This window comes from Cnephaeus nilssonii (genome assembly GCF_951640355.1).
Source record: "Cnephaeus nilssonii genome assembly, chromosome: 12".
Classification (NCBI taxonomy): domain Eukaryota; kingdom Metazoa; phylum Chordata; class Mammalia; order Chiroptera; family Vespertilionidae; genus Cnephaeus; species Cnephaeus nilssonii.
The window spans coordinates 3387329-3411566 of NC_137083.1; the positions used below are offsets into that span (position 1 = coordinate 3387329).

A 24238-nucleotide genomic window follows, 5' to 3' on the forward strand; every position below is an offset into this window, starting at 1 on the left:
TTATTCCGGAGAAACGGGGTCACTTTAACCGGCAGTACCTTCTCCTGTCCTCCACACGCCTGTCACTGGCTGGACAAATGAGATCACGGCACCTGGCGCTTTAATCGCCACCTTCCTAAACCTTCGGGGCGAAGCTAACACACCTTACCATCGGACTTTAGGGCCACGCAGCTCCATGGCCTTCTTCTTCCCTCCGGGGGTGTCTGCGTCTCCGTCACCTCCGCATCGCCTCCCGCGTGCCGGCTGGCTCCCCTGTCCCCGCTGGCTCCCCTGTGTCTGTCTCCCACACGGCCTCTCTGTCCCCTTCACCCGCACCTCTATGGCTCTGGCTGGCCAGAACATGGATGTGTTTCGCTGTTCATGCTTCCACGGCTGTCTTTCCCTAGCACCGTGGTCGGCAAACTGCGGCTCGCGAGCCACATGCGGCTCTTTGGCCCCTTGAGTGTGGCTCTTCCACAAAATACCATGGCCTGGGCAAGTCTATTTTGAAGAAGTGGCGTTAGAAGAAGTTTACGTTTAAAAAATTTGGCTCTCCAAAGAAATTTCAATCGTTGTCCTGTTGGTATCTGGCTCTGCTGACTAATGAGTTTGCCGACCACTGGGCTAGAACATCCGTTTTCTCTGTTTCCCATCTTTAATCTCCTTCAGCATTCACATGGGCTCGGAATGCGTTTCTTCTCTCATTGTCTTATCCTCTGCAAAGTATTCTGCTTCCATTAAAGGGAAAAAGAAATCACTGATGGTTACATGAGTTTTGGCCCCAAGAGAGCAGAATGCGAACCCAGTCCCTTTTCTCCCCTCCAGCCCCGCCCCGAGGAGCGTGATCTCTTCGTGGTGTTTCTTCATCATCCGTGGGTTCTTCTCTCCTTGCTTTGAATGCCACGTCACGCTCCCCGTGTTCCTGTCAGAGCCTGTGGCGAGACGTCCTGAGAGAGGGTCCCTCATGTGCAGAAGCTGCAGGCCCTCAGGCTGCCGCCCAGCCCGCCGGCCCCCGGCCTGGAGGCGAGCTCAGAGCACCCGGCCGGCCGGGCGTGTCCTGTGGGAGGGGCGGTCCCTGTGCCTGTGTCGGGCGCACACGGGTCTGCCTTCCACAGAGCCAGCCCGGGATGCTGGCGATGGGGACGGTGCGGGTGAGGAATCTGACGGCAAAGGACAGGAGTGGGGGAGAGTAGAACACCCGTGATGATGGGGAGGTCATGGGAGCGTGAGTCCGGGAGAAACCGCTCGTGGGACGGAGGGATGGGAACACGTGAGCGAGTCTTCGTTCCCCCGCCGCTGGGTTTCCAGGGGAACCCCGTGTCGCCGGCAGGTCATCGGGACCGTTTCCTCCCTTCGCCCAGCCCCGCGGCTTTCCGAGGACAGATGGACAGATGTGCCGGTCACCCAGCCCAAACGGGGCAGCGAGGGAGGGGAGGGGCGCGTGAACATGGGGCGCGGTTTAATTAAAGTTCCGAGTACCTGCCAGAGTTCATCCAACTCCCACAGCAGCTGGGACAGCAGGGGCTGTCAGGTCCATGCCCAGGAGGCCGGGGCTGTGGCGATGTGGGCGTGGCCTCCTGCCCGTCCCGCCCCTCGGGTCCCCGGGCTCCTCTAGGCCGGATCTGGACCCGGGAAAGCGCCTCTCAGAGCCTCACGCTTTCCTGAAAAACAAATTTCCTGATGTCTGAACTGCTCTATTGACAAGCACACAGGCCCACCGGGGGACGCTGCTTCTCTGTGAGCTGTCTAACCCTACAGGAGAAGGAGGGCGAGAGGGAGGGCCCCGTCCAGCGTATGGAAATCGTCTTACTTCTCTCTTCATTGCAGCGCGACCGCCGCCACTCTTACGTCTGTGTGTGCAGATGGCGTGGTGGTACCCTCAGCCGTGATGGGGCGGGGTGACTGACAGGTGGAATGCGTGTTTCCTCCGGGCGCTGGGAAGAGAAGCCGGGGCGAGGAGCCAGACCTCCCTTCTCCGGGTCCTGCTACGGGTTTTCCGTCGCTATGAACCTCCTTCCACATGGGACCCTCAGGGATTCAGGCTGGAAAGTCTGCCCTAGAAACCATCCCTATGGATTCTGCTGATTTTGTCTAAATAGTGACCCTTCGTTTAAAATACTGGTACCTTCCCCGGCCGGTGTGTCTCAGTGGTTGAGGGTTGTCGACCTATGAACCAGGAGGTCAGACGGGTTTGATTCCTGGTCAGGCACATGCCCTGGTTTTAGGCTTGATCCCCAGCAGGGGGCGTGCAGGAGGCAGTCAATCAATGATCCTCATCATTGATGTTTCTCTCTCCCTCTCCCTCTCCCTTCCTCTCTGACATCAATAAAAACCAGTAAGTGGAACCTGGTGCCCTGCTTTGGGCTTGGGAAGCACGGGGGTGTCTGGCCTCGGCCTGTGACCCTGCGCCCTCGTCTGTTTCAGGCTTGGCCGTGTCCCTGCAGCTGCTGCACGGAGACCTCGAGCAGATCCGCAGGGAGTACCCGTCCGTGTTTTCTCACGGCGTGTCCATCACCAGGAAGCTGGGCTTCTCCAACATCATCATGCCGGGTAAGTGGCTCGAGCGGCTCCACGTGACGCATGGACGGATTGCGTCTGTGTTTGACCCTTGAGTCAGTTTTCTGATTTTGAAGCGTTCAGGTGGCGATGCTGAAGGAGGAGAGGAGGCACAGCAGGCCCTCAGTGACTTGTCGGCAGGTTCTGCGACTCTAGGCAAAAGGACGCATAACGAAGCCAGTTTTACCGCAGGCGAACTGATGGATAGAAACAGTTCAGTTTCTGCGGCATCTCATCAGGTTTAGAACGAAAGGACGTGACTCGGGGACCTGCTGTGTGTGATAAGAAGCAATCGTGTTTTAAAAGTACCTACAATTGGATTATGTGAGGACGGGTGGCTGGGGAGGTGTGACCGCGTGTCTTCGTGACTGTGATCAGAGGGAACGTGGAGCTCGTGTCCAGAAAATGTTCCCCTCGGGTGGGAAGTGTCAGTGAGGTTGCTGAGAGGAAGCCCAGTAGGTTTAGAGAAGTTACTGAGCAACATTTAGCCTTTCTTGGAGGATTTTGTCACCAGACATACGTGTGTGTGTGTGTGTGTGTGTGTGTGTAGCCAAAACACACTCCAAAAAGTGTTTCTCGGTGGAGGAGATGGGGAGAAGGGGGTTCGTGCTCTTTTTAGTGGGGTGGTCACATTGTAAGGTCTCAAAAATGTCAAATCGCTATATAGTGCACCTGAAACTAATATAACCCATATAATATTGTATACCGGCTACACTTAAATTATTTTTAAAATGAGGAAGGAAAGGAGATTCACACTCTTTTTTTATAAAATACTAGAAGCCTGGTGCACGAAATTCATGCCCTCGGGGGGTGGGGGGGCTCTCAGCCCAGCCCGCACCTTCTCGCAGTCCTGGAGTTCTCGGGGGATGTCTGACTGATGGCTTAGGCCCACTCCTTGCTCAGTCACAATCGGCCTGACCCCAGCAGCTAGCTAACCTACTGATTGGAGCGTCTGCCCCCTGGTGGTCAGTGCATGTCATAGTGAGTGGTTGAGCGGTTAGCATATCATTAGTATATTATACTTTGATTGGTTGAACAGACGACTGGAAACTTAGCATATTAGGCTTTCATTATATAGGATACTTTTATTGATTTCAGAGAGGAAGGGAGAGGGAGAGATAGAAGCATCAATGATGAGAGAGAATCGTTGATCGGTTGCTTCCTGCACGTCCCCTACTGGGGATCGAACCCGCAACCTGGGAATGTGCCCTTGACCAGAATTGAACTCGGGACCCTTCAGTCCGCAAGCCGACGCTCTGTCCACTGAGCCACACCAGCCAGGGCGAGATTCACACTCTTAAAGCAGATGCCAAGTAGTAGTATTTTCTCAGAGCTCCACAGCCCCTCCACCACCAAGAAAAAGGTGGAGAAAGCAGATGCAGAGCCTGCAAGCCCATGGGGTTTGTAGAAAGCAGGTCGTCTCAGTCACAGTCGAAACCACGTGTCTCAGCGTGAGGGGCAGTTGCTCTGAGAGGTCGCTGTGAGCAGGGCCCTGACCTGGAGCCGAGACCGACCGCACTGTGCGCCGTGTCCTGTGGCCTCCCTGTGGGAATCGCCCCCGGAGGCCGGGAGAACAGCCGGAGTCTCTGACCTGGCCCTGCGCCGTGGGCCCAGCCCCGCATCCCGTGCATGTGGCCGAAAAAGGCTGTTTCCGGAACGGGTAACTTGGTGGCGGGTAATTCCGCTACTTTTTCCTTCTGGGCTACAAAGACCTGGTATTTCCTCTTTAACACAAAGGAAATATGTCATCCCCCTGGGAAGCAACTGGATGGGCAGACCTGATATAAAAAACACATTTACCGGAGAACGCAGCCAGCTGCGGGTCAGGGCAGGACCGTGAGCGGCGGAAAAATGTGAAGCCACGTGACACTCTAGCCTGAGTCACTGTCTGGGTCGTGCCTGCTCAGGCGTGTGGGTCCGGCTCTGATGATGGACAGGAACTTTCTGTGGAGTCAGGCTCGCTCCCGTCCCTCCCCACACTGATTATACCAGCGAGGTTCCCGCTGTCCCGGGGTCTGGCCTCCCAAGTCTGCATTGCCCACGTGCAAGGGGTTGTTTCTTTGTTTGTGTATTAATTCCACCCGAGGATATTTTTCCATTGGTTGTTAGAGAGAGTGGAGGGGAAGGAGAGAGAGAGAGAGAGAAAAGAGAGAGAGAGAGAAGCATTGATGTGAGGGAGACACATCGATTGGCTGCCTCATGCATGCCCCCCCCCCCCACTGGGGATCGAGCCCACAACCCAGACATATGCCCTTGACCAGAATCGAACCCAGGACCCTTCAGTCTGCAGGCCGACCCTCTATTCACTGAGCAAACCAGCTAGGGCAGTATTCATTTTTTTTATAGTGAAATTGGCCAAAGAAATAGCAGTAAAAATGGTGGGTGGGTGTAGTGATTAATATACATGGTAATTAAAAGAACTGGGTTGCAAAAATCTCACAAACTTGTAAAATTTACGAAACTTGTAAAAACAATGGAGTTGATTAAAAACAGAAGCCTTTCGAAGGATTCTAATGTAATTTAAAAAAATATATTTTATTGATTTTTTACAGAGAGGAAGGGAGAGGGATAGAGAGTTAGAAACATCCATGAGAGAGAAACATCGATCAGCTGCCTCCTGCACGCCCCCTACTGGGGATGTGCCCCCAACCAAGGTACATGCCCTTGACCGGAATCGAACCTGGGACCCTTCAGTCCGCAGGCCAAGGCTCTATCCACTGAGCCACACCGGTCAGGGCTCTCATGTAATTTTAAAAGTGCTGAATGAAGCAGGTTGCTTTTCTTCTGGAATTCCCAGCTCATCGCCTCCCCACGCTGGTCTGTGTGAGAGCACCGCACGCCTCAAGACAGAGCCCCTGTACCCCCCACCCCACGGCGCATTGTGTGTGTGCTCCGTGTAAAGGGTGGCTAGACTTCAGCCTTCCTGAGGAAATACGGCCATTTGTGACGGCATGGATGAGTCTTGAGAGTGTTATGCCAACTGAAATACGTCAGGTTTCACTTATGTATAGTATATAACTCAAAAAGCAACAGGCTAACTCACAGACGCAACAGAGTGGTGTTTATCAGGGGGGTGGGGGGTGGAGAGGGTGAGGGTAAAGGGGGCAAATATACGGTGACAGCCCTATCCAGGGTGCTCAGTGGTTAGAGCGCAGGCCCACAGACGGAAGGGCCTGGGGTTTGACCCTGGTCCAGGGCACGCACCTGGGTTGCAAGTTCAATCCCCAGTCCAGGTCGGAGCGTGTGTGGAAGGCAATCCATCAATGAGTCTCTCTCGCATCGATGTTTCTCTCCCTTCCGTTCTCTCTCAAACTCAGTGGAAAAAATATCCTCCGTTGAGGGTTAACCAACAAGCAAACCAACAACATATGTATATGGTGACCCCAGGAGACTGGCCTTCCGGTGATGAGCGATGAGCACATGTTACAGCACAGGGGTGTGTTATAAAGTGTCAGACGGGCCTCTTGTCATTTTGTCGCCGCACCTCACAAATGACGTGAGGGAAATACTGGGAGATGGGGACATCGGACAACGCCTCCCACCTCCACCCCAGGGGCCCCTCCTGGACGCACACGCTCGTGGCTGTGCACGCGGCCTGCGGAGGCGGCCTGCCGGGGCGTGGGGCCTGGCAGGGAGGGGGGCGCCCTTTCTTTCCTGAGAGAATAAGCAGAACATGTGCGTGGGGAACCCTGCACGTCATGGACGGGAGCGCTCCTCCCGAGCCCTTCATGACCCTCCGAGCAGGTGTGAGACGGCTCCCCCCCCCCCCCCCCCCAGGGGAGATGAGGAACGACCTGTACATCACGGTGGAGCGGGGCGAGTTCGAGAAAGGCGGCAAGAGCGTGGCCAGGAACGTGGAGGTGACCATGTTCGTGGTGGAGAGCGGCGGCCAGACCCTGAAGGTGAGCTGGGGGTTTGGGGCGGGACGGCGCCGTGTCATCGCCTCGGGCTCGTCCGGAGCGAGATCAGTTCATTTCTGACTCTCAGTCTTTTCAGTCTTCCTTCTCTTCTCTGCCCCTGGGGATTTTTTAAACCATTAAAAGGCCGTTCGGAAAGGAACCTGGAAAAGCCAAAGAGCTTTTAGTTTAATTGTTTAATTAGCTGGGCCTGCCATTTCCTCCTAGCCGTCATTCTGTAAGTCCGGTATTTTAAAGCCGTTTCGTATTAGCCCCTTCACCTGCCATAGTTTCGGAGACAAGTGCTTCCTTTTGGCCATTGGTAAACACAAAAACCTCACGCCTCTCTCCTGTGCGTTTTCATTGTGACCGAAGGAAGGCGTGGAGCCTGGGGTGTGAGTAGGGGGGCGATGGCCCGGGTTCCTCTGTGGAAGGGGTTCTGTGTGAGCCCAGGGCCCCTGAGCGGCCCGGGGAGTGGGGGGCGAGCTCTCTGCCGTGGACTCGACCTTCACACTGGCCGTGCCCTTGCCCGCCTCGCCCACGTCACCGAGACCCACCCGTGCCCGGGGCCCTGGGAGACCAGCCTCGGAGTGAAGCCAGCGCACAGGAGCCCAGCCCGTGACCCGAGTGTGTGTGGGGAGCGGGCAGGTCCCACGAGGCGATCGCCGGCTGCCTTCACCACAGTCCCCTGGAGCTGCCTGTAACCCCCTGTCCTCCGCCAGGACTTCATCTCCTTCGGCTCCGGGGAGCCCCCGGCCAGCGAGTACCACTCCTTCGTGCTGTACCACAACAACAGCCCGCGCTGGGCCGAGCTGCTGAAGCTCCCCATCCCCGTGGACAAGTTCAGGGGCGCGCACGTCCGCTTCGAGTTCCGGCATTGCTCCAGTGAGTCCCTGCCTCGGCTCGGTCGTGTCGGGTGTCGTGGGGAGGAGGGGGTGAGGGCGCCCGGAGGGCAGTGTCTGATGGCTGCCGTGGGGTCGATCCTCCCACTGTGGCCACTTCGAGCCGCCAACGGGATGTCACCGACTTGTCCTTGGGGGACGGGGTGCTCCGTGGGCCTCATGCTTCTGGTCCTCGTGCCCCGTGGACCTCGTGCCCCGTGGGCCTCGTGCCCCGTGGGCCTCGTCCTCTGTGGTCCTTGTCCTCTGTGGGCCTTATGCCCCGTGGGCCCCATCCTCTGTGGTCCTCGTCCTCTGTGGGCCTCGTGCCCCGTGGTCCTTGTCCTCTGTGGTCCTCGTGCGCTGTGGTCCTTGTCCTCTGTGGGCCTCGTGCTCCGTGGGCCTCGTGCCCCGTGGTCCTTGTCCTCAGCCGTTGTGATGCCCAGTGAGGCACCCGAGAACCCCTGGCCCTCCTCCCAGCTTCCGGACCCGCCGGCAGCGCGCCCTGCCGCTGTCACCGCCTTCCCGCGGCCTCCAGCGCGGCTGACAGATCCCAGGAGGCGGCAGCCCGGGCCTGCGCCCTGACCGGGAATCCAGCTGTGACGTCCCAGTTCAGAGGTTGATGCTCAATCACCGAGCCACGCCGGCCGGGCGAGAGACCCCTTTCCATGAGGAGCAAGTGAAACACTGCGTTTCACACGCTTTAGCTCCTGCGTGCAGTCACGTGTGTTTCTTGAGGACCTCCTATGGTCTTGGCACTCACTCTTGGAGACCCCAAGCTTAGAGTAAAGCAAAACAGAGAAGAAACCTGCCCTCCGTGGAGCCTACATCCCCAAGTCGGGGGTGGGATGTGATAAGAAAGGGGCGAGCCCTGACCGGTTTGGCTCAGTGGATAGAGCGCCGGCCTGTGGACTGAAGGGTCCCAGGTTCGATTCCGGTCAAGGGCAGGTACCTTGGTTGCGGGCACATCCCCAGTAGGGGGTGTGCAGGAGGCAGCTGATGGGTGTTTCTCATTGATATTTCTAACTCTCTGTCCCTCTCTCTTCCTCTCTGTAAAAAATCAGTAAAATATATTTTAAAAAATCCTTTAAATTAAAAAACAAAAAGAAAGGGGCGATGCACAAATTAAAAGAGAATACCCGTCATTTCAGATAGTGAGCCCCAGGAAGCAAGTTCGTCAAGGAGTGGAAATCGCTGCCGAAGGGGCAGGAACGGGGTGGAGGGGCCGCCGCAGGCAGAGCTCCATTGATGCCAAGGGCGCCGCCGAGTGCGGGCTAGATACCTCGGTCGGCGCCGTCTCCGCCGCGGGGTCTCTGCCCCGGTGCCAGCAGGTGCTCACCTGAGCCAGTAAGCCGTCGCCGTCTCTGTTTCCCACAGCGAAGGAGAAAGGCGAGAAGAAGCTGTTCGGGTTCTCTTTCATCCCCCTGATGCAGGAGGACGGCAGGACGCTCCCAGACGGCACGCACGAGCTCATCGTGCACAAGGTAAGGCGAGCGGGGGCTGGCGGGACAGGCCCCGGTGTCCCCCAGGAGGCCGGGGTCCACATGGAACCACCGATGGTTTAGGGTGGAACTGGGTGGAACTGGGGTCACACAACCGTCTGTCAGCTCCAGGCAGTGTCGTTTCTGTGTGCTTCACGATGAGCTAGCTCAGCCCCGCTGGTGTGGCTCAGTGGTTGCACCAAGAGGTCACCGGTGTGATTCCCGCTCAGGGCACATGCTCAGGTTGCAGGTTCGACCCCCAGTAGGGGGCGTGCAGGAGGCAGCCGATCCATGGTTCTCTCTCATAGATGTTTCTGTCTCTCTCTCCCTGTCCCTTCCTCTCTGAAATCAATAAAAACATGTTAAAAAAAACAAACAAAAAACCAACATCCTGGTGCTGTGTGAGTTAAGAGCATGCCGAAAGCCTCCGAGAAGGCGGAAGTCAGGCTGGGAGACAGATGGGCAGCGTCTGTGGGAGGCGCGCGCCGTGCAGGGGGTGTCGCCCTCTGCACACCCGTGTCGGTGCGACGGCAGCCCGTCCCCGTCCCCCACGCCCAGGGCCCGCGTCCTCGCGCAGGAGGAGGATGTGGGCGGCTCCATGGCATCCCGGATGTCCATTTCCTCTGTCACGTTCCCGCCGGGTTTAGCACGAAATGACGACCCTTGCCTAAAGAGAGAGTTACGTGAGGAACGTGAAACTGCCTGTTTTTAGATCTGCAGTTCTTCTTATGTTTGTTAGCGGCGTTTTCTGGGAGGGAGAGAGCCCCCCCAGGTATGGGACTGTCAGATTCCCCCGAAATACCGTCTCCTCCTGTCGCCGTTCTCAAAGGACGGAGTTGTTTAAAGCTGCCTCAGATGAGCTGTTGAAAGAACTTGAGCATTTCCCCCACAATTCGGTGCTGACCCATCAGATGTCTTGAGCACCTGCAAGGCCACGACACAGCGCACGCTCCCTCTGTTCGGCTTCTCATGACCACTCCAGGGGCTTAGAGACGGGCAGGGAAGTCCCACGGGGTGAGGAACGTGGACAGCCCCTCGTGGGGGAAGTGACAGAGCCGGGGTTCCACCCCAGTCGGTCCCGGCCCGAACCCGAGCCTGGTTCCCTTTACACACCTCTGCTGCATTTCCCTGCGAAGCCAGAACCTCTTCGTGATTCTGTTTGGAGTGTCTCTGGGTCATCAACACCAGACCCGGAAACGGTGCTCAGTAATTCTCAGGAGGCCCCCCCTCACCCCCCTCCTTTATTTCTGTTTTCGATCAGTGCGAAGAAAACACGAACCTCCAGGACCCGACCCGCTACCTCAAGCTCCCCTTCTCCAAGGGCCTGGTCCTGGGGACTAGCCACCCCGCCACCAAGGCCACGAAGGAGTCTTTTTGGATCACGTCGTTCCTCTGCTCCACGAAACTCACCCAGAATGGTAGCGTCCCGCCTCTCGGGGTGAAGGGCTGCGTAAGGGCGGGGGTTTGGTGGGCATCGTCGGTCACCCGCCTGCAGTTCAGATGCCGGAGGAGAGCTCCACCCCCCTGTGGGGGATGCCCAGGGAAACGGAGACCGTCCCGACCCAGGGTCTGTACGATGCATGCCATGCGCGGGCCTCAGAATGACCCAGTATTGGAGCCCACGTACACAGCTCTCCCCATCAACCCTTGAAACCCACCTGCTTGACAAAAAGAGAGTAAGCCCGAGCAGCGTGGCTCAGTGGTTGAGCATTGACCTATGAACCAGGAGGTCACGGTTCTATTCCCGGTCAGGGCACATGCGTGGGGCAGCCCATCAATGATTCTCTCTCCTGTTTCTATCTCTCCCTCTCCCTTCCTCTCTGAAATCAATAAAAATATATTTTGAAAAAATGAGAATAAAATGAGAGAGAAAGCATGCCGCCGCCTTCCTCCCTCTGGTTGGCTGGCTCCAAAAACTCCGCCGCTGCAGCCGGGATAAAGCTGGTTTGTGTTAATCAGGCGGACATGGCTTCTTGGTCCAGGTTCCTGCTCTGTGGCGGGGATGCTCAGGAAGTGATGATTAACAAAGCAAGGTGATCTGCTGGGCAGACGGTCCCGACAGCCACGTCAGTGATGTGGGGAGTAAATAAACACACCTGGGCTCTTCCTCGCCGCCACGTAACGCGTGTGGCGCGCACCCCGAAGTCCGCGTGGACGAGTCCTGCCTTGCGTTGAGGAGAGTCACTCGCAGGAAGGCATCGCGCCTCGAAACGCAGTGCCTGGAGCTGCTGGTCTCTCTCGGAGGCGCCGAGCGGCGTCGGTGGCGGGAGACGATGTCTCCTCGTGGGCATCGGGCGCAACGTGCCCTGTCAACACGGACCCTTTGCAGACGCCTCTGGGTTCCGCGGGCTAATCTCTGTTTGTATGCGCAGGGCCTGGGGAACAGGTCTCTCGGGCTTATCTTCGTTTCGGCTTCTCCCCTTCCATAGTATTTTTGGAGATGTATGTTTTAAAACCAGCAGCACCCTTTATTTTGGGGAAACTCAACGGACGGCTGTTGGCCCCACATTCAGAGATGCCACGTTGTCCCAGACTTTATCAGTCAGTGGGTTGTGATGTTCCCTAAATAAGGAGCTGTGTTGACGATCAAGCATTTCCCAAACCTGGAGCACTTTTGGGGGCCAGTCTCCCGCCCTGGAGGTTGTGGGTGCAGGGCCGAGCCGGCCTGGCTTGCTGCCTTGGGTTCTCAGCCCGGCGGGGCACAGCCAGCCAGCCACAGCCCTCGGACACAGGCCCTCGGGTGAGACGTGAATTTCTGTTCTGTTCGAAGGCGACATGCTCGACCTTCTGAAGTGGAGAACCCACCCCGACAAGATCCCAGGCTGCCTGTCGAAGTTAAAGGAGATCGACGGCTCCGAGATCGTCAAGGTACACGCGGCCCCTGTCCCTCTCGGGGCCCTCGGGACGGGGCCGGTCGGAGGGGAAGGGCAGCCCCCAATTGACGGGGGGATTTCCTTCTTCCCTACCTCACAGTTTCTGCAAGACACCCTGGACACCCTGTTCGGGATTCTAGATGAAAATTCCCAAAAGTATGGGTCGAAAGTGTTTGATTCTCTGGTGAGTTTGCATTCACTTTCATGACATCTTAGCAATGCCGTCTGTCCCTCCCGACTCGCCTAAGGCCGTTTCGGAAAGGGACACTTAAGAGCGTGAGAATTCGCTTAAAAATCACAAAACCACCTGGGCTTGCCTGCCGTTTCCTAAAGCTCGGTTTTCTTCTCAGGTTCACATCATAAATTTGCTGCAAGACAGCAAGTTCCATCACTTCAAGCCGGTGATGGACACGTACATCGAGAGCCACTTCGCCGGGGCCCTGGCGTACAGGTGAGCCCTCGCTCCTGGCGGCGTTCGCACCGCGTCCTGGGCGCTCTCCTAAGCAGACCCTCCTGCCCGTTTCTCCCGCACTTTAGGGACCTCATCAAGGTGCTCAAGTGGTACGTGGACCGGATCACGGAGGCGGAGCGGCAGGAGCACATCCAGGAGGTGCTGAAGGTAACCCCAGACGAGGCCTCTCGGGCGCTGCGTGTGGCCATGCCTCGGGGAACAGGCCCCTCCATGCAGACAGGGGTGGGGGATGGCGCTCACTGCACCCCAAGGATCTGACTCGCACCACGGCCACTGCAGAGCTGGGGACACTGGAAGGGACCCGCCAGGCTCGCCCCCTGCACCCGCTCGGGTTGAACCCTTCCTCCTCGGGGCGCCCGAACCCCCGGGGTGGGGGCTGGCAGGAGGGGGTTAGTGCGAGGACCGCAGGCGGGCGGTCAAGCTTGGCCGTTCCCGGCTCTTGCGTTTATCGTCCCCTGAGAGCGATTCCCCTCGCATTTTCGGAGAGAATGGCTGGCTTAGCAGGGGCCACGGGAGGGGAACAGGATTACCGGGTCTCCTCCTTTAACGCCGCCCACCTCCCGGTGCCGCGTGCTCAGGTGGCGGGGAGATGCTGAGCCCTCACTCGCACCCGTGTCCAAGAGAAGACAGCTTCTCAGCGGGATGGTCCGGGAACTGCCCGGCCGTCTCCTGACGCCGGCTGTGGGGTGCCGCCCGTGGGATGTCGGTGGAGGAGAGTAGACAAGTAGACACTTAATAAAACAAGCATTTTATTAATGATAAATGATCACGGGGTCTGCTTGGAGGAAGATACTCAGTGGCGAGAGTACACACTGGCAAAGCAAAATTACTTCGAAAACAGACTCTTTTTGTTAATTTAAAAATCTCTGAGGGTTAAAGCATTTTGTTTTTGCCTCTGGAGAATTACATAGAATTTTTATATTTATGTATTTAAGATTTTTTTAAAGTTGTTCAATGATAGTGGACGTTCAATATTATACTAGTGTCAGGTGTAGAGCGTGGTGGGCAGACGTGTGTATAACATACAGAGTGATGCCCCGATGAGTCTAGGACCCCCTGACACTGTATGACAGTATCACGTAGTTATGGCAGTACTAACGACTCTCCTCCCTCTGCTGTGCTCACCTCCTGGGACTGTTCTGTAGCTGCCAGCTTATGCTTCTCACTCCCCTCACCTTGCCCCCGGCCCCCTCTGGCAGCCACCCAGAGAAATGTTAGATGATTAGACATTCTCCCTCATTAGGCCCCGAGCAGAGGAGCGCTCTCCCACATGTAAATGCTGTTCGGAACCTCCCGGGTCCTTTGCGTTGAAGTCGGGGATCTGAAGTCTAGCTGCCCCGGCTCCCTGTCCGTCCCTGTGTGTCCGTGCGTTGTGCTCCCTGAGGGTCACTGTCGCCGTGTCGTCGCTGCAGGCCCAGGAGTACATCTTCAAGTACATCGTGCAGTCGCGCCGGCTGTTCTCGCTGGCCACGGGCGGGCAGCACGAGGAGGAGTTCCGCTGCTGCATCCGCGAGCTGCTCCTGTCCGTGCGCTTCTTCCTCTCGCAGGAGAGCAAGGGGGCCGGGCCGCTCTCTCAGTCCCAGGTGCGCCTCCTTTCGTTTTACACATAGGCCCGGCCAGTGCAGCTCAGTGGACAGAGCGTCGGCCTGCACACCGAAGGGTCCCGGGTTCGGTTCTGGTCAAGGGCATGGACCTCGGTTGCAGGCTGCTCCTCGGCCCGGGCCCTGGTCCAGGCTCATGCAGGAGGCAGCCAATCGATGTGTTTCTTTCACGTCGATGTTTCTCTCTGTCCTTCCCTCTCTCTTCCACTCTCTTTAAAAATCGATGGAAAAATACCCTCAGGTGAGGATTAACCAACCAAACAAACAAACAAACAAATATATTTTTATTGATTTCAGAGAGGAAATGAGAGGGAGAGGGAGATAGAAACGTCAGTGATGAGAGAGCATCAGGGATCGGCTGCCTCCTGCACGCCCCACACTGGGGGTGGAGCCCGCAACCCGGGCCTGTGCCCTGACCGGGAATCGAACCCTGACCTCCTGGTTCACAGGTCGATGCTCAACCCCTGAGCCATGGCGGCCGGGCCTCCCTGATGTTTCACAGCTCGTGGCCGAGGGCGTGCCGGGAGTTGACTTGCGTTTGTCTTTCTCGCTCGAAGGCCGTGTTCCTGAGCTCCTTCCCCGCCGTGTACTCCGAGCTGCTGAAGCTCTTCGACATCCGGGAAGTGGCCAACCTGGTGCAGGACACGCTGGGCAGCCTGCCCGCCCTCCTGCACGTGGACGAGACGCTGCAGGCGGTGAAGCTGCAGTGCATCGGCCAGACCGTGGAGAGCCAGCTCTACACCAACCCAGGTGGGCGTCCCGCGGGGCAGCTCCCCGCCCGCCTCGCTCTGGGGCCGCAGGGCGACGAAGCCGTTCAGATGGGAGATCCCGCCTCCTTCTCCGCGGCCCTGGGCCTCGGGTGGGGGGATACGCCTGGTGAGGAGCCAGTGCACGCGTGTGGCTGCTCACCCCCGTTTCCAGAAGGAAGCGGAGCCCTGCTGGTGAGGGATGGGCACTCGTTGGGGGTAGGGTGCGCTTCCTCGTCCTGGGCTGCCTGTGTCTGTGCAGGCGCCGATGAGGGCACCCTCCCGCTGTGAGTGCTTGGTTCGCGCCCTCTGGTTTGTATTAGGAAGAGCGTCACATACGCCTTTTCCCATGAGACACCTCACTACCGGGCTGGGGACCCCGGACAGCGCTGCACCAACAGGCGCCTGTCTGTGGCCTTGTTCGCTGAAGGCGGGCACTTCGCTAATGCCCTTCCCTGCTCACCTGGCGGGGTGACCTTCCGTCCTTCGATGCATGACAGCTTTGCTCAGGGGCCGATGCTGATCTGGCCTGGTGTCTCTGCATCCGCTGTCAGTGTTGCGAATCGCCCTGATTGAGGGTTCAGCCTCAGCGTCTCAGGATGGACTCTGTGTAATCACAGTGAGACGGACATCAGACCGCATGGATGTTGGTGACATTTATGCGGATGTTTGCCTCTGTGTTGAGGAGAGGCAGCCGTCTGGGGTTCTTTAAATCCTGTGATGCCGTGGCCGCTGTGGGCCTCGGCGGTGCTTGCCTCCTTCAGCGAGTCTGTGGTGGTCCCTGGTCACTTGGTTTTCTGGGAGGATTCACACAGACTGGTTACGGTTTCGTCTATAAAATGCTTCATAGAATTCATAGAAGCCACGTGGGCCTGGAATTTTCCTTGTAGGTTTCTAACAAGTTTAATTCCTTTGATCAGCATAGAGGTACTTAGGTTATCCATTTTCTCATGAACGTGTCAAGTGGGATTATAATTTATGCAAATATAAGACGCACGGGTGTTTATAAACCAATTGTAATTCCTCCGAGTTGTTGCCCAAGGAGTTTACTCCCTGGATGAAGTGAGGGTGATGGGCCTGGAGCAGAGAATCAGATGCTGCTACATTGGGGACGGGGCTCCCCACGACAGACAGGCCTCCCCATTCGACAGAGACCCAGCAGCCATGGGCGGGCCTGGCCTGACAGGTCACTGACAGGTGTGGGCTCGTGCTGCCCAGGAGGAGCTGGCAGGTTCCTCCACAGGGAGACTGACCCGCGAGAGAAGAGGTCTCAGCTTCTGAAGTGGGGGTTCCCCCTCGTGCCCCGCGGCAAAGCCTCGCCGCCCGCCCACAAGCCGAGTGCTCGCTGGCGATGAGGAGTGACCACGGAAGGTCGCCAGGTTCTGTGAAAATCAGGCCAAAGGAAAGAAACAGACAAACAAAAAAGAGCTTGAAAGAAAAAGATAGGGAGGAGCCCTAACCGGTTTGGCTCAGTGGATAGAGCGTCAGCCTGCGGACTGAAAGGTCCCAGGTTCGGTTCCGGTCAAGGGCATGTACCTTGGTTGCAGGCACATCCCCAGTAGGGGGTGTGCAGGAGGCAGCTGAATCGGTGTCTCTCTCATCGATGTTTCTAACTCTTTATCCTCTCCCTTCCTCTCTGTAAAAAATCAATAAAATATATTTAAAAATAAAAATAAGTAAATAAAATAAAAAAGATAGGGAGGAAATAAAACAAAACATCAAGAAAATAGCCTCTGATTTCCCAGAGACACATGGTACAGGCATGAAACAAGGGTGGGCGGTGTCGGAAGAGATCACCCCAAGAAGCAAACGTGAGCGGCCACATCAGGGAAATGCAAGCGTCTGGTCGGAAAATTACTCTGAATTTCCTGGTGGCAGCGACGGCCTAGAGCAAGTGGGCCCCTCGGAGCCCAGGGCCTGTGTCCCCGTCCAGCTTGCAGGCCCGTGACACTGGCCTGGGAAGGAAGAAGGGGCCCTTGGAGAGGAAATACATCGTAGCATAAACAGGAAAACTTAATAGAAGGCTTGGGGGGTAAAGTAAGGAAATAGCCCAGAAAGTGGGACCAAAAAAATAAGATTAAAAATAAAAAGTCAGAAAAAGTAGAAGATAGTTTAAGAGATTCAAAAAGAGGGATCTCTTACCCTTTGAGACAACATGGAGGGACCTGGAGAGCATTATGGTAAGCAAAATAAGCCAGTCAGAGGAAGACAAGTACCACAGGATCTCACTCATATGTGGAATCTAATGAACAAAATAAACTGATGAACAAAACAGATCCTGAGACATAGCAGCATGGAACAGACTGAGGAATCTCAGAGGGAACGGGGGAGGAGGCGGGAAGAGATTCACCAGAGAACTCATATGCCTATATGCATAGCCCATGGACAGAGACAATAGTGTGGCAAAGGCCTGGGGTGGGGGTGGAGGGTCAATGGGGAAAAAAGGACACCTGTAATACTTTCAACAATAAAGGTAAATTTAAAAGAGAGAGAGAGATTCATGATGTGAATATAGGCAAAGTTCCAGACACAGGGCAGAAAAAAATAAAAGGGAACGGGATCATCATAGCCATAATTCAAGGCAAGTTCCCCGAGCTGAGGGATATGAGTTTATGCATTGAAGAGACCAAAAGACAAGGAATAATCGTGAAATTTTGAATTACCGGGAATCATTTCCCAAAAGCTTTCAAAAAGAGATCAACAAAACCAAACAGGACTCCAACCACGTGCAGAGGGTGGACATCAGAATGGCAGCAAACCCCAAGTGTTCCTTTCTCTGTGTGCCCCGAGTCTCTGGCGGGACTGGGGAGCCAAGAGGCGAGTGGAATAAACCACACCGTGTCCGCCTTCCAGGAAGCCAGTAGGTGATCTCTCAGTGGAAAAGGCCCGGGAAGCAGGCCTTTTTGATATTTGGAGGTAAAACAAGCAATTTTTTTAAAACCCTATTTCTTTTTAAAATATATATATTTTTATTGATTTCAGAGAGGAAGGGAGAAGGAGAGAGAGAGAGAGAGAGAGATAGAAACATCAATGATGAGAGAGAATCATGGATCAGCTGCCTCCTGCACGCCCCCTATTGGGGATCGAGCTCGAAACCTGGGCATGTGCCCTTGATGGAATCGAACCCGGGACCCTTCAGTCTTACAGGCTGATGCTCTGTCCACTGAGCCAGACCAGCTCAGGCTAAAAACCCTATTTCAATAAGAGTGAAACCCTGTTGAGTGCAGGAATCGTGGGTTGGGAAAAGGAGCTACTGGCTTTGAGCATGAACATGTGGGACTGGTACCTTCCTAGTTACATGTGCTAACAATGCATCCGTCGTCACGCTCCTTTTGAGGATGCATTGGGAGGAGGGGGCTATCACTCCTGCTGCTGATGACGTGGGAGGAGGGGGCTAGGCAGGGGACGCTGACGGCTCCTCCCCGCAGATTCCAGGTGCATCCTGCTGCCCGTGGTCCTGCATCACCTGCACATGCACCTGCGGCAGCAGAAGGACCTGGTCGCCTGCGCGCGCATCCTCAGCAACGTGTTCTGCCTCAGCAAGAAGAACAGCTCGGTGAGTAGACACCGTCCCCGCGGCCCGTCCGCCCCGTCCCGTCCCGCGGCTCCTGGACCTAAAGCCTTGACTCTTCAAAGAACCCCCGTGGAGTCACCCCTGACGCCCTCCCTTCCATCTCCAGCTGGGTCGGACTTGGTGGTTTTCCTCTGAAGGAATGTTTTTTCATCTTGCGGGGTGGCTGTAACCCCAAATAACCTGGGTTTCCGAAGCTTGTATTTCAAGAAAGAGCCGTGTCCCCAGCTAGGAAGATGAGACTCCACGCCTCCCACGTGTCTTTTTATTTCTTTCAGTGTATTTTTATTGATTTCAGGGAGGAAGGGAGAGGGAGAGCGAGATAGTAACATCAGTGATGAGAGAGAATCATTGATCGGCTGCCTCCTGCACGCCCCACACTGGGGATGGAGCCCGCAACCCGGGCCTGGGTCCTGACTGGGAATCGAGCCGTGACCTCCTGGTTCATAGGTCAGCGCTCAACCCCTGAGCCCCGCCGGCCGGACAGTCTTTCATCTCGACATGAGGAAGGCTCTGTGGGGGGTGAAGGGCCGCGCGGAGGGAAGTCTGCGGGGGCCTGTCTGGGACGGGCTGTGGGACGGTGACGCTTGGCCATGGCCGTGGACACTGTGGGGCCTGGGGTATCGTGCCCCACACCGTTCCCCGTCCTCCCGGAACCCTAACTTGCTGTCACTTAGGGGATTCTGTCAACTCCTGACTCACTGCGATGCCTTTGCCTTTGAAGTTCAGTGCAGATGGGGAAGTCCCACGCTTGCTTGTCAGTGGGGACAGCTCTGGGCCTGATGTGACAGCCACACGGGAGGGTCCCGCTCCAGCGCTGCCTGCAGCTGCGATGAAGCAGCCTGCTCGTCTGTCACGTGACGGCAAGGGTGGCTTTACTGGTCTCCCGCTTGGCGGTCCGCCCTGATGGCCGTCTGAAGGGTCGGCTGGCAGTGACGGGGGCTCCAGGGGAGGGCCCCGCCCCGGGGGAGCGGAGTGGGACCTGAGAGAAGCTGTGTCTGAATGCGGAGGAGACCTGGCTGGGCGGGGCCACGGGTCCTGGGCAGCCTCCATCCAGGCCCGCGGGTGCCTGGGACTAGGTTCCCGCAGTGACAGAAGGCGTTCGTTTTGCCTTAAAACCCCCCCTGCCCAGTTCAGGAGCCCGCTCTGCGGAGCCTGGGGCCGCTGCCCGGGGCGGCTTCACGGTTCTCCCGGCGCTGCCTCAGCGAGGGCACTCGGCCACACGGCACTCGGGCGGGTCCCTGCTCTGGGAGGAAACCGGGTAGTTTCTCACACGTGTCAGAGTTCATCATGGAAACCCGCCCAGCGCTCTTGCAGGCTCACTCTGGGCGAAGGCGATCTCCCGGCGGGGGGGGGGGGGGGGGGCATGGCAGAGCCTCGTCTCGGGCGGGTGGGAGAGTCCAGATTCACGCCCCACGGGCAGCGCGGAGGTCGGGTCGCCCGGGACCTGGAGGCGTGGGGAGGGTTGACGCGCTTCGGGAAGGCAGTGCCACCTGGGTCCCTGGCCTGAGGTCGAGGCGGCAGCTGATGGGGTTTCCGAGTCCGAGTGCCTGTGCTCGCATTAGCGGGTGCGGCTCTCGGTAACAGTCACGTTCCTAGAGATCGTCACTCGCACTTCACGTCGCGTTTGGGGAAGTGGCCTTGCGGTTCAGGCGCTGAGAAGAGGGATGTGAGCACCATCTGCGATAAAAACGTATGGTGCACTTTCAGAAGCCAGAGGACTTTTTTTTGGGGGGGCGGTGGTAATCGGGTGCAGCCGGGCAAGCTGACACGCTCAAGGTCACACGCTGTCAGCGGCCCGGCTGGGCTCTGAATCCGTCCTGTGTTTGTCCCAGGGCCTCACCCGCTTTGTATGTGGGTCTCGGGCACCTGCTGCACAGCCGGCGTGTGTGCTGGGGGTCGGCTCCTCGCTGCCTCCCGCCCTGGGTTCTGCAAGAGAAGGTCGCTCCCGTCGGTGACCAGGGGACGTCCAGGGCCGGCAAAGCTCCGAGTTCTCCGCCGCCTCCTTCTCTGCTTGGAAATGCTCTTTCCCCTTCCCCCTGCGAGACGAGCGTGCCGTGAGCCAGAACGTCCTGAACACGAGGGCTTTTCTCTCTCCAGGAGAAGTCCGTGCTGGAGGAAATCGACGTGATCGTGGCCAGCCTGCTGGACATCCTGCTGAGGACCATCCTGGAGATCACCAGCCGCCCGCAGGCCTCCGGCTCCGCCACGCGGCTCCACTTCCAGGACGTCACCGTGAGTCCCCAGGCGAACGGCCGCGGGGCAGGGCGTGTGCGGGTCACAGCCGCGGTCGGTCGCTGGGAGGGGGGTGCTGCGGGAATCCGGGCTCTGGCCTTGGGTGTGAGCACGAAAGCTTTAGGCAAGCACAGCAGAGTGCGGTCAGACGGGACCGTGCTCAGCCGGGGCCCCGCGTGCCCACCGGCCGGGCAGAATCGCATGCAAAGGAAGCGGCGTTTGTAACCGCGAGGGTCCCGAGTCCCGGGATGGAGGGTGTGGACCGAGGGCCACGCGTGTTACTGCGTGAAAGCTGCCTCCCGTGTGGTTAGATATTGGAAAGGAAACCCGTTACAAGGGTGTTGTTTTTTCCAGCCGGAGAGAGCTTTTTAAAGTTCAAAAAACAGTTGGTCTAAGAACAAAATGTACCATCCTTCTTCATTTTTAAAAAATGTTTTTATTGATTTCAGAGAGGAAGGGAGAGGGGGAGAGAGGGAGAAACATCAATGATGAGAGAGAATCATTGACCAGCTGCCTCCTGCATGCCCCACACTGGGGACCGAGCCCACAACACGGGCATGTGCCCTGACTGGGAATCGAACGGTGACCTACCTCCTGGTTCATAGGTCGATGCTCAACCACTGAGCCATGCTGGCCGGGCATCTTTCCTCTTTAAATAAGTATTATACCACCTACCTCACAGCATTGATGGTGTAACGGATGAAGGTGTAGTAAATGTGCAGTTACTTCCCTAGTGAGAAGCTTTCACCCCAGTGAGGAATTCCACTCTGAGTTTAGGAATTCATGTACAACAAGGACATGGTTCTCCGGGGAGAGCTTTGGACTGTGACATTATGGTGAATTTAAAGTAAGAAGACTCCATAGGGGGAGTTTGGGTCATAATGGTTTGTTGTTGTTGTGTTTTTTTTTAATGTTCTATTTTAGGGTAGTTCAAAGCAAGTCACTGATGTGTCTGTGGCCTTGCTGAGAAACATGCTTGTTTGTTTGTGTTTTAATTAGGGGGAGTTTGTTGCTTGTCTCCTGTCCCTGTTACGACAAATGACAGACAGGCATTATCAACAGCTGCTTGATAGTTTCAGTACAAAGGAAGAACTAAGGGTAAGTGACACTTAAAAAGTTTTTTTAATGTCCCTTTTTAACTTCTCTCGTTCTTCTTCAGCATTGTTCGGACAGTCCCTTGACAATTGCTTTACTACTTTCCATTAAACTTTAAGCTGCTTTTTCTCAGCTTCGTCCACGCATCTGCTCCTCCGTGTTGGCTCTGTAAGGCAAGCATGTCAAACTCGCGGCCGGCATGTGGCCCGCCATCTGCAAGTTTGACATGCTTGCTGTAGAGTCTCTATGCTCATGCAAAGTAATTAACTCTTATCTTGGACAAGAACGTAGCTTTTAAAACACCTGTCATCAACGTGCAACAGGCCAGAAACAGGCTAATGGAGCTAAGGAGACCAGAGCCCGTGGTCTAACCCTAGTTCAGTGGCCTTAGACATACCGCCCTCAGGGAAGATAAGGGCTCCCTGAGATGTGTTAGCTGGTTCCATCCCTCCGAACCCCCCGTGAGAGATTCCGGCTGCCGTGTGCTGACACGGGAGGCAGAGTTGTGGCTGATATTCTCGGTCAGCCTGTAGCCTCAGCAACATGCTGTGTTCCTTTGACACGCTGACATGCAGTAAAAAATATTGATGTTTCTAAATATCTTTGCAGAGATTTAGGGCACTTTGCTGCTTCCTTCATGGCATTCCCTGAAAGCTTGGAAGTTGATTGTCCTCAGTGGGAGAAAGGACCTGTCGTCCGTCCTTTTATTGCTTTTATTTCTCTCCATCCCTCCAGTTTTCCCCTGGGGACCCAGACATTATCCACAGCTTCATCCTGGGGAGGTTCCGAACTGCTGGGGGGAAGTCTAGGCCGGTGGGGACGGTCACACTGACGGCACACGACCGGAAGCCTTCCCTGGGGCTTGGGGGAGACTTGTACATTTTTACAAACATGGATAACGCGTAAGGGTTGATTGACTCCGGTTGATTGGTATGTTCATGCTCAAGCCTGAACTCCCGTGTTTTTCATGCTCACCTTCACTCTTGGATTTAAGTGGATAAGACGCGTGGGACCTCTCCACACAGAAGGCCACGTGTGTGGCCGAAAAGGAGGAGAATGCTACAGTGATGAACTTCCATCAGATGTGGGTGGTGGAGGAGCCATTCTCCACTTAGGAAGCCTGGGCGTCACAGTTCAGTCTCTTAAATCCTCAGAGTGATTAAGGGCAGCAAAGTCCTGCCGTTTCTCCTCCGCGGCCTGCGCGTGCTGTGGGCACGTGGCGCGAGGCACAGTGTCGCAGAAGCGTGTGGGCGCAGGGCCAGAGGCTGCCACTCGGCCTTGTTAATTCTCCCCTTCTCTGGGACACGGCGTTATTTTAGAAATGAACAAAAGCAAAAAGTACGAGGTGATTAGGGTTTTTTTTTCCTTCCTTCTGGTCAGTAATGGTTTATTATACGCCCACCCTCTCCTGCGGGCTGACGTTCGTCCTCGCCCTGGCATTTTATGTGGGAGGAGAGCAGGGAGGGTCCTGTGCTCTGTGGATTATGACTTTCCATGCAGAACTGTGGGGCGGGCTTTAAGGCGTGAGATTATACATGTTCCGGAAGTTATGTAGAACATTGTAACCTCTCATTGTCCTTTTTGTACTGGCTCAAAAACCGTGTCTGCCGGGCCGGCGTGGCTCAGTGGTTGAGCGTCAACCTATGAACCAGGAGGTCACGGTTCTATTCCCAGTCAGGGCACAGGCCCAGGTTGTGCGCTCGATCCCCAGTGTGGGGCCCGCAGGAGGCAGCCAATCAATGATTCTCTCATCATTATTGATGTTTCTCTCTCCCTCATTCTCCCTTCCTCTCTGAAATCAACAAAAATAGATTTTTAAAAAATCCTATCTGATTAAGCCTCACTCCAACTTTAAGCCTTGAGGACTCCGTTACCTACAGGAGAGCCCCAGGTCTCGGCAAGTCTTCGCGGTCCTCAGTCTACCTTCTCTCCGCAGTTCCTCTGCCGCTTTCAAACCCCTCGCCCCAGACAAACATTGTCTGTTCCTAATGAACCACATGCATAAGTTTTAATTCATTGGGATCTTCCTTTTGTTTTGATTTTTTGTTAATCCTCATCTGAGGATATTTTTTCATTGAATTTTTAGAGAGAGTAGAAGGGAGGAGGAGGAGACAGAGAGAGAAACATCGATGTGAGAGAGACATTTCGATTAGTTGCCTCCCTCACGTGCCCCGACCAGGGCTGGGGATCAAGCTCACAATCGAGGTACGTGCCCTTGACCAGAATCAAACCTGTTCTCATTGTATGGGTTGATGCCAAAGAGCTGAAATAAATTCTTGTCTAAATATTTACAAGCTTGAGCAGAGCTGTTGGGAGTATGTTACACACACACATGTACACACAGCCTGTTTCTTAGTTTTTAAGAGTCCGTCTTTCTGTCTTCTGATGATTTGAGTGACAACCATAATCTTATATTCAAGCAGCTTACATGTTTAACATAATGTGTTGTTGGGTTTGACAAATAAAACTTTTGTGTTTGGGGTTGTTGTTTTTACATTTTCGGCAACACCCTACTGTTGCCTTTCATCAAATTGTTAAGAGATATTTTCCTAGCAACCCTTAAGGTTACAACAAAAATTCTTTAAGGTTCAGTTAATGAATCTAAATCGAAGCTAGACTGCGCCCATCTCTTTTTGAGTCAGGCCAGCTACGTTTCTTCACTCCATGCGGGGTGTCACCAGGTGCCATGTGCTGTGGGGGCCCCCACCCTGATGAGGTGTGAAGAGGAGATATCTCCACATCTGACGACAGTGTGTTCCCAGATGACCTGTGGAAAAAACATCTTCAGAAATGCCATCGCCCTCTGGCATGACATCTCTGAGAAGAATGCCTGGACAGGCCATTGTAATTGAAAA

At 55.8% G+C, this 24238-nt stretch overlaps 1 protein-coding gene across 1 annotated transcript in view; it reads left to right on the plus strand.

Annotated features, from left to right (window-relative positions):
• The window catches only part of DOCK4 (dedicator of cytokinesis 4), a 205482-nt gene that overhangs the window by 132651 nt on the left and 48593 nt on the right, over nucleotides 1-24238 (plus strand). Inside the window, exons 13-26 of the mRNA XM_079786817.1 lie at nucleotides 2404-2529; nucleotides 6313-6437; nucleotides 7154-7316; nucleotides 8687-8793; nucleotides 10052-10208; nucleotides 11561-11658; nucleotides 11764-11847; nucleotides 12014-12114; nucleotides 12201-12282; nucleotides 13548-13718; nucleotides 14294-14486; nucleotides 17911-18038; nucleotides 20154-20288; nucleotides 21288-21386. Coding sequence (XP_079642943.1) covers nucleotides 2404-2529; nucleotides 6313-6437; nucleotides 7154-7316; nucleotides 8687-8793; nucleotides 10052-10208; nucleotides 11561-11658; nucleotides 11764-11847; nucleotides 12014-12114; nucleotides 12201-12282; nucleotides 13548-13718; nucleotides 14294-14486; nucleotides 17911-18038; nucleotides 20154-20288; nucleotides 21288-21386 — 1769 coding nt within the window. The remainder of the gene's footprint in view (nucleotides 1-2403; nucleotides 2530-6312; nucleotides 6438-7153; nucleotides 7317-8686; nucleotides 8794-10051; nucleotides 10209-11560; nucleotides 11659-11763; nucleotides 11848-12013; nucleotides 12115-12200; nucleotides 12283-13547; nucleotides 13719-14293; nucleotides 14487-17910; nucleotides 18039-20153; nucleotides 20289-21287; nucleotides 21387-24238) is intronic.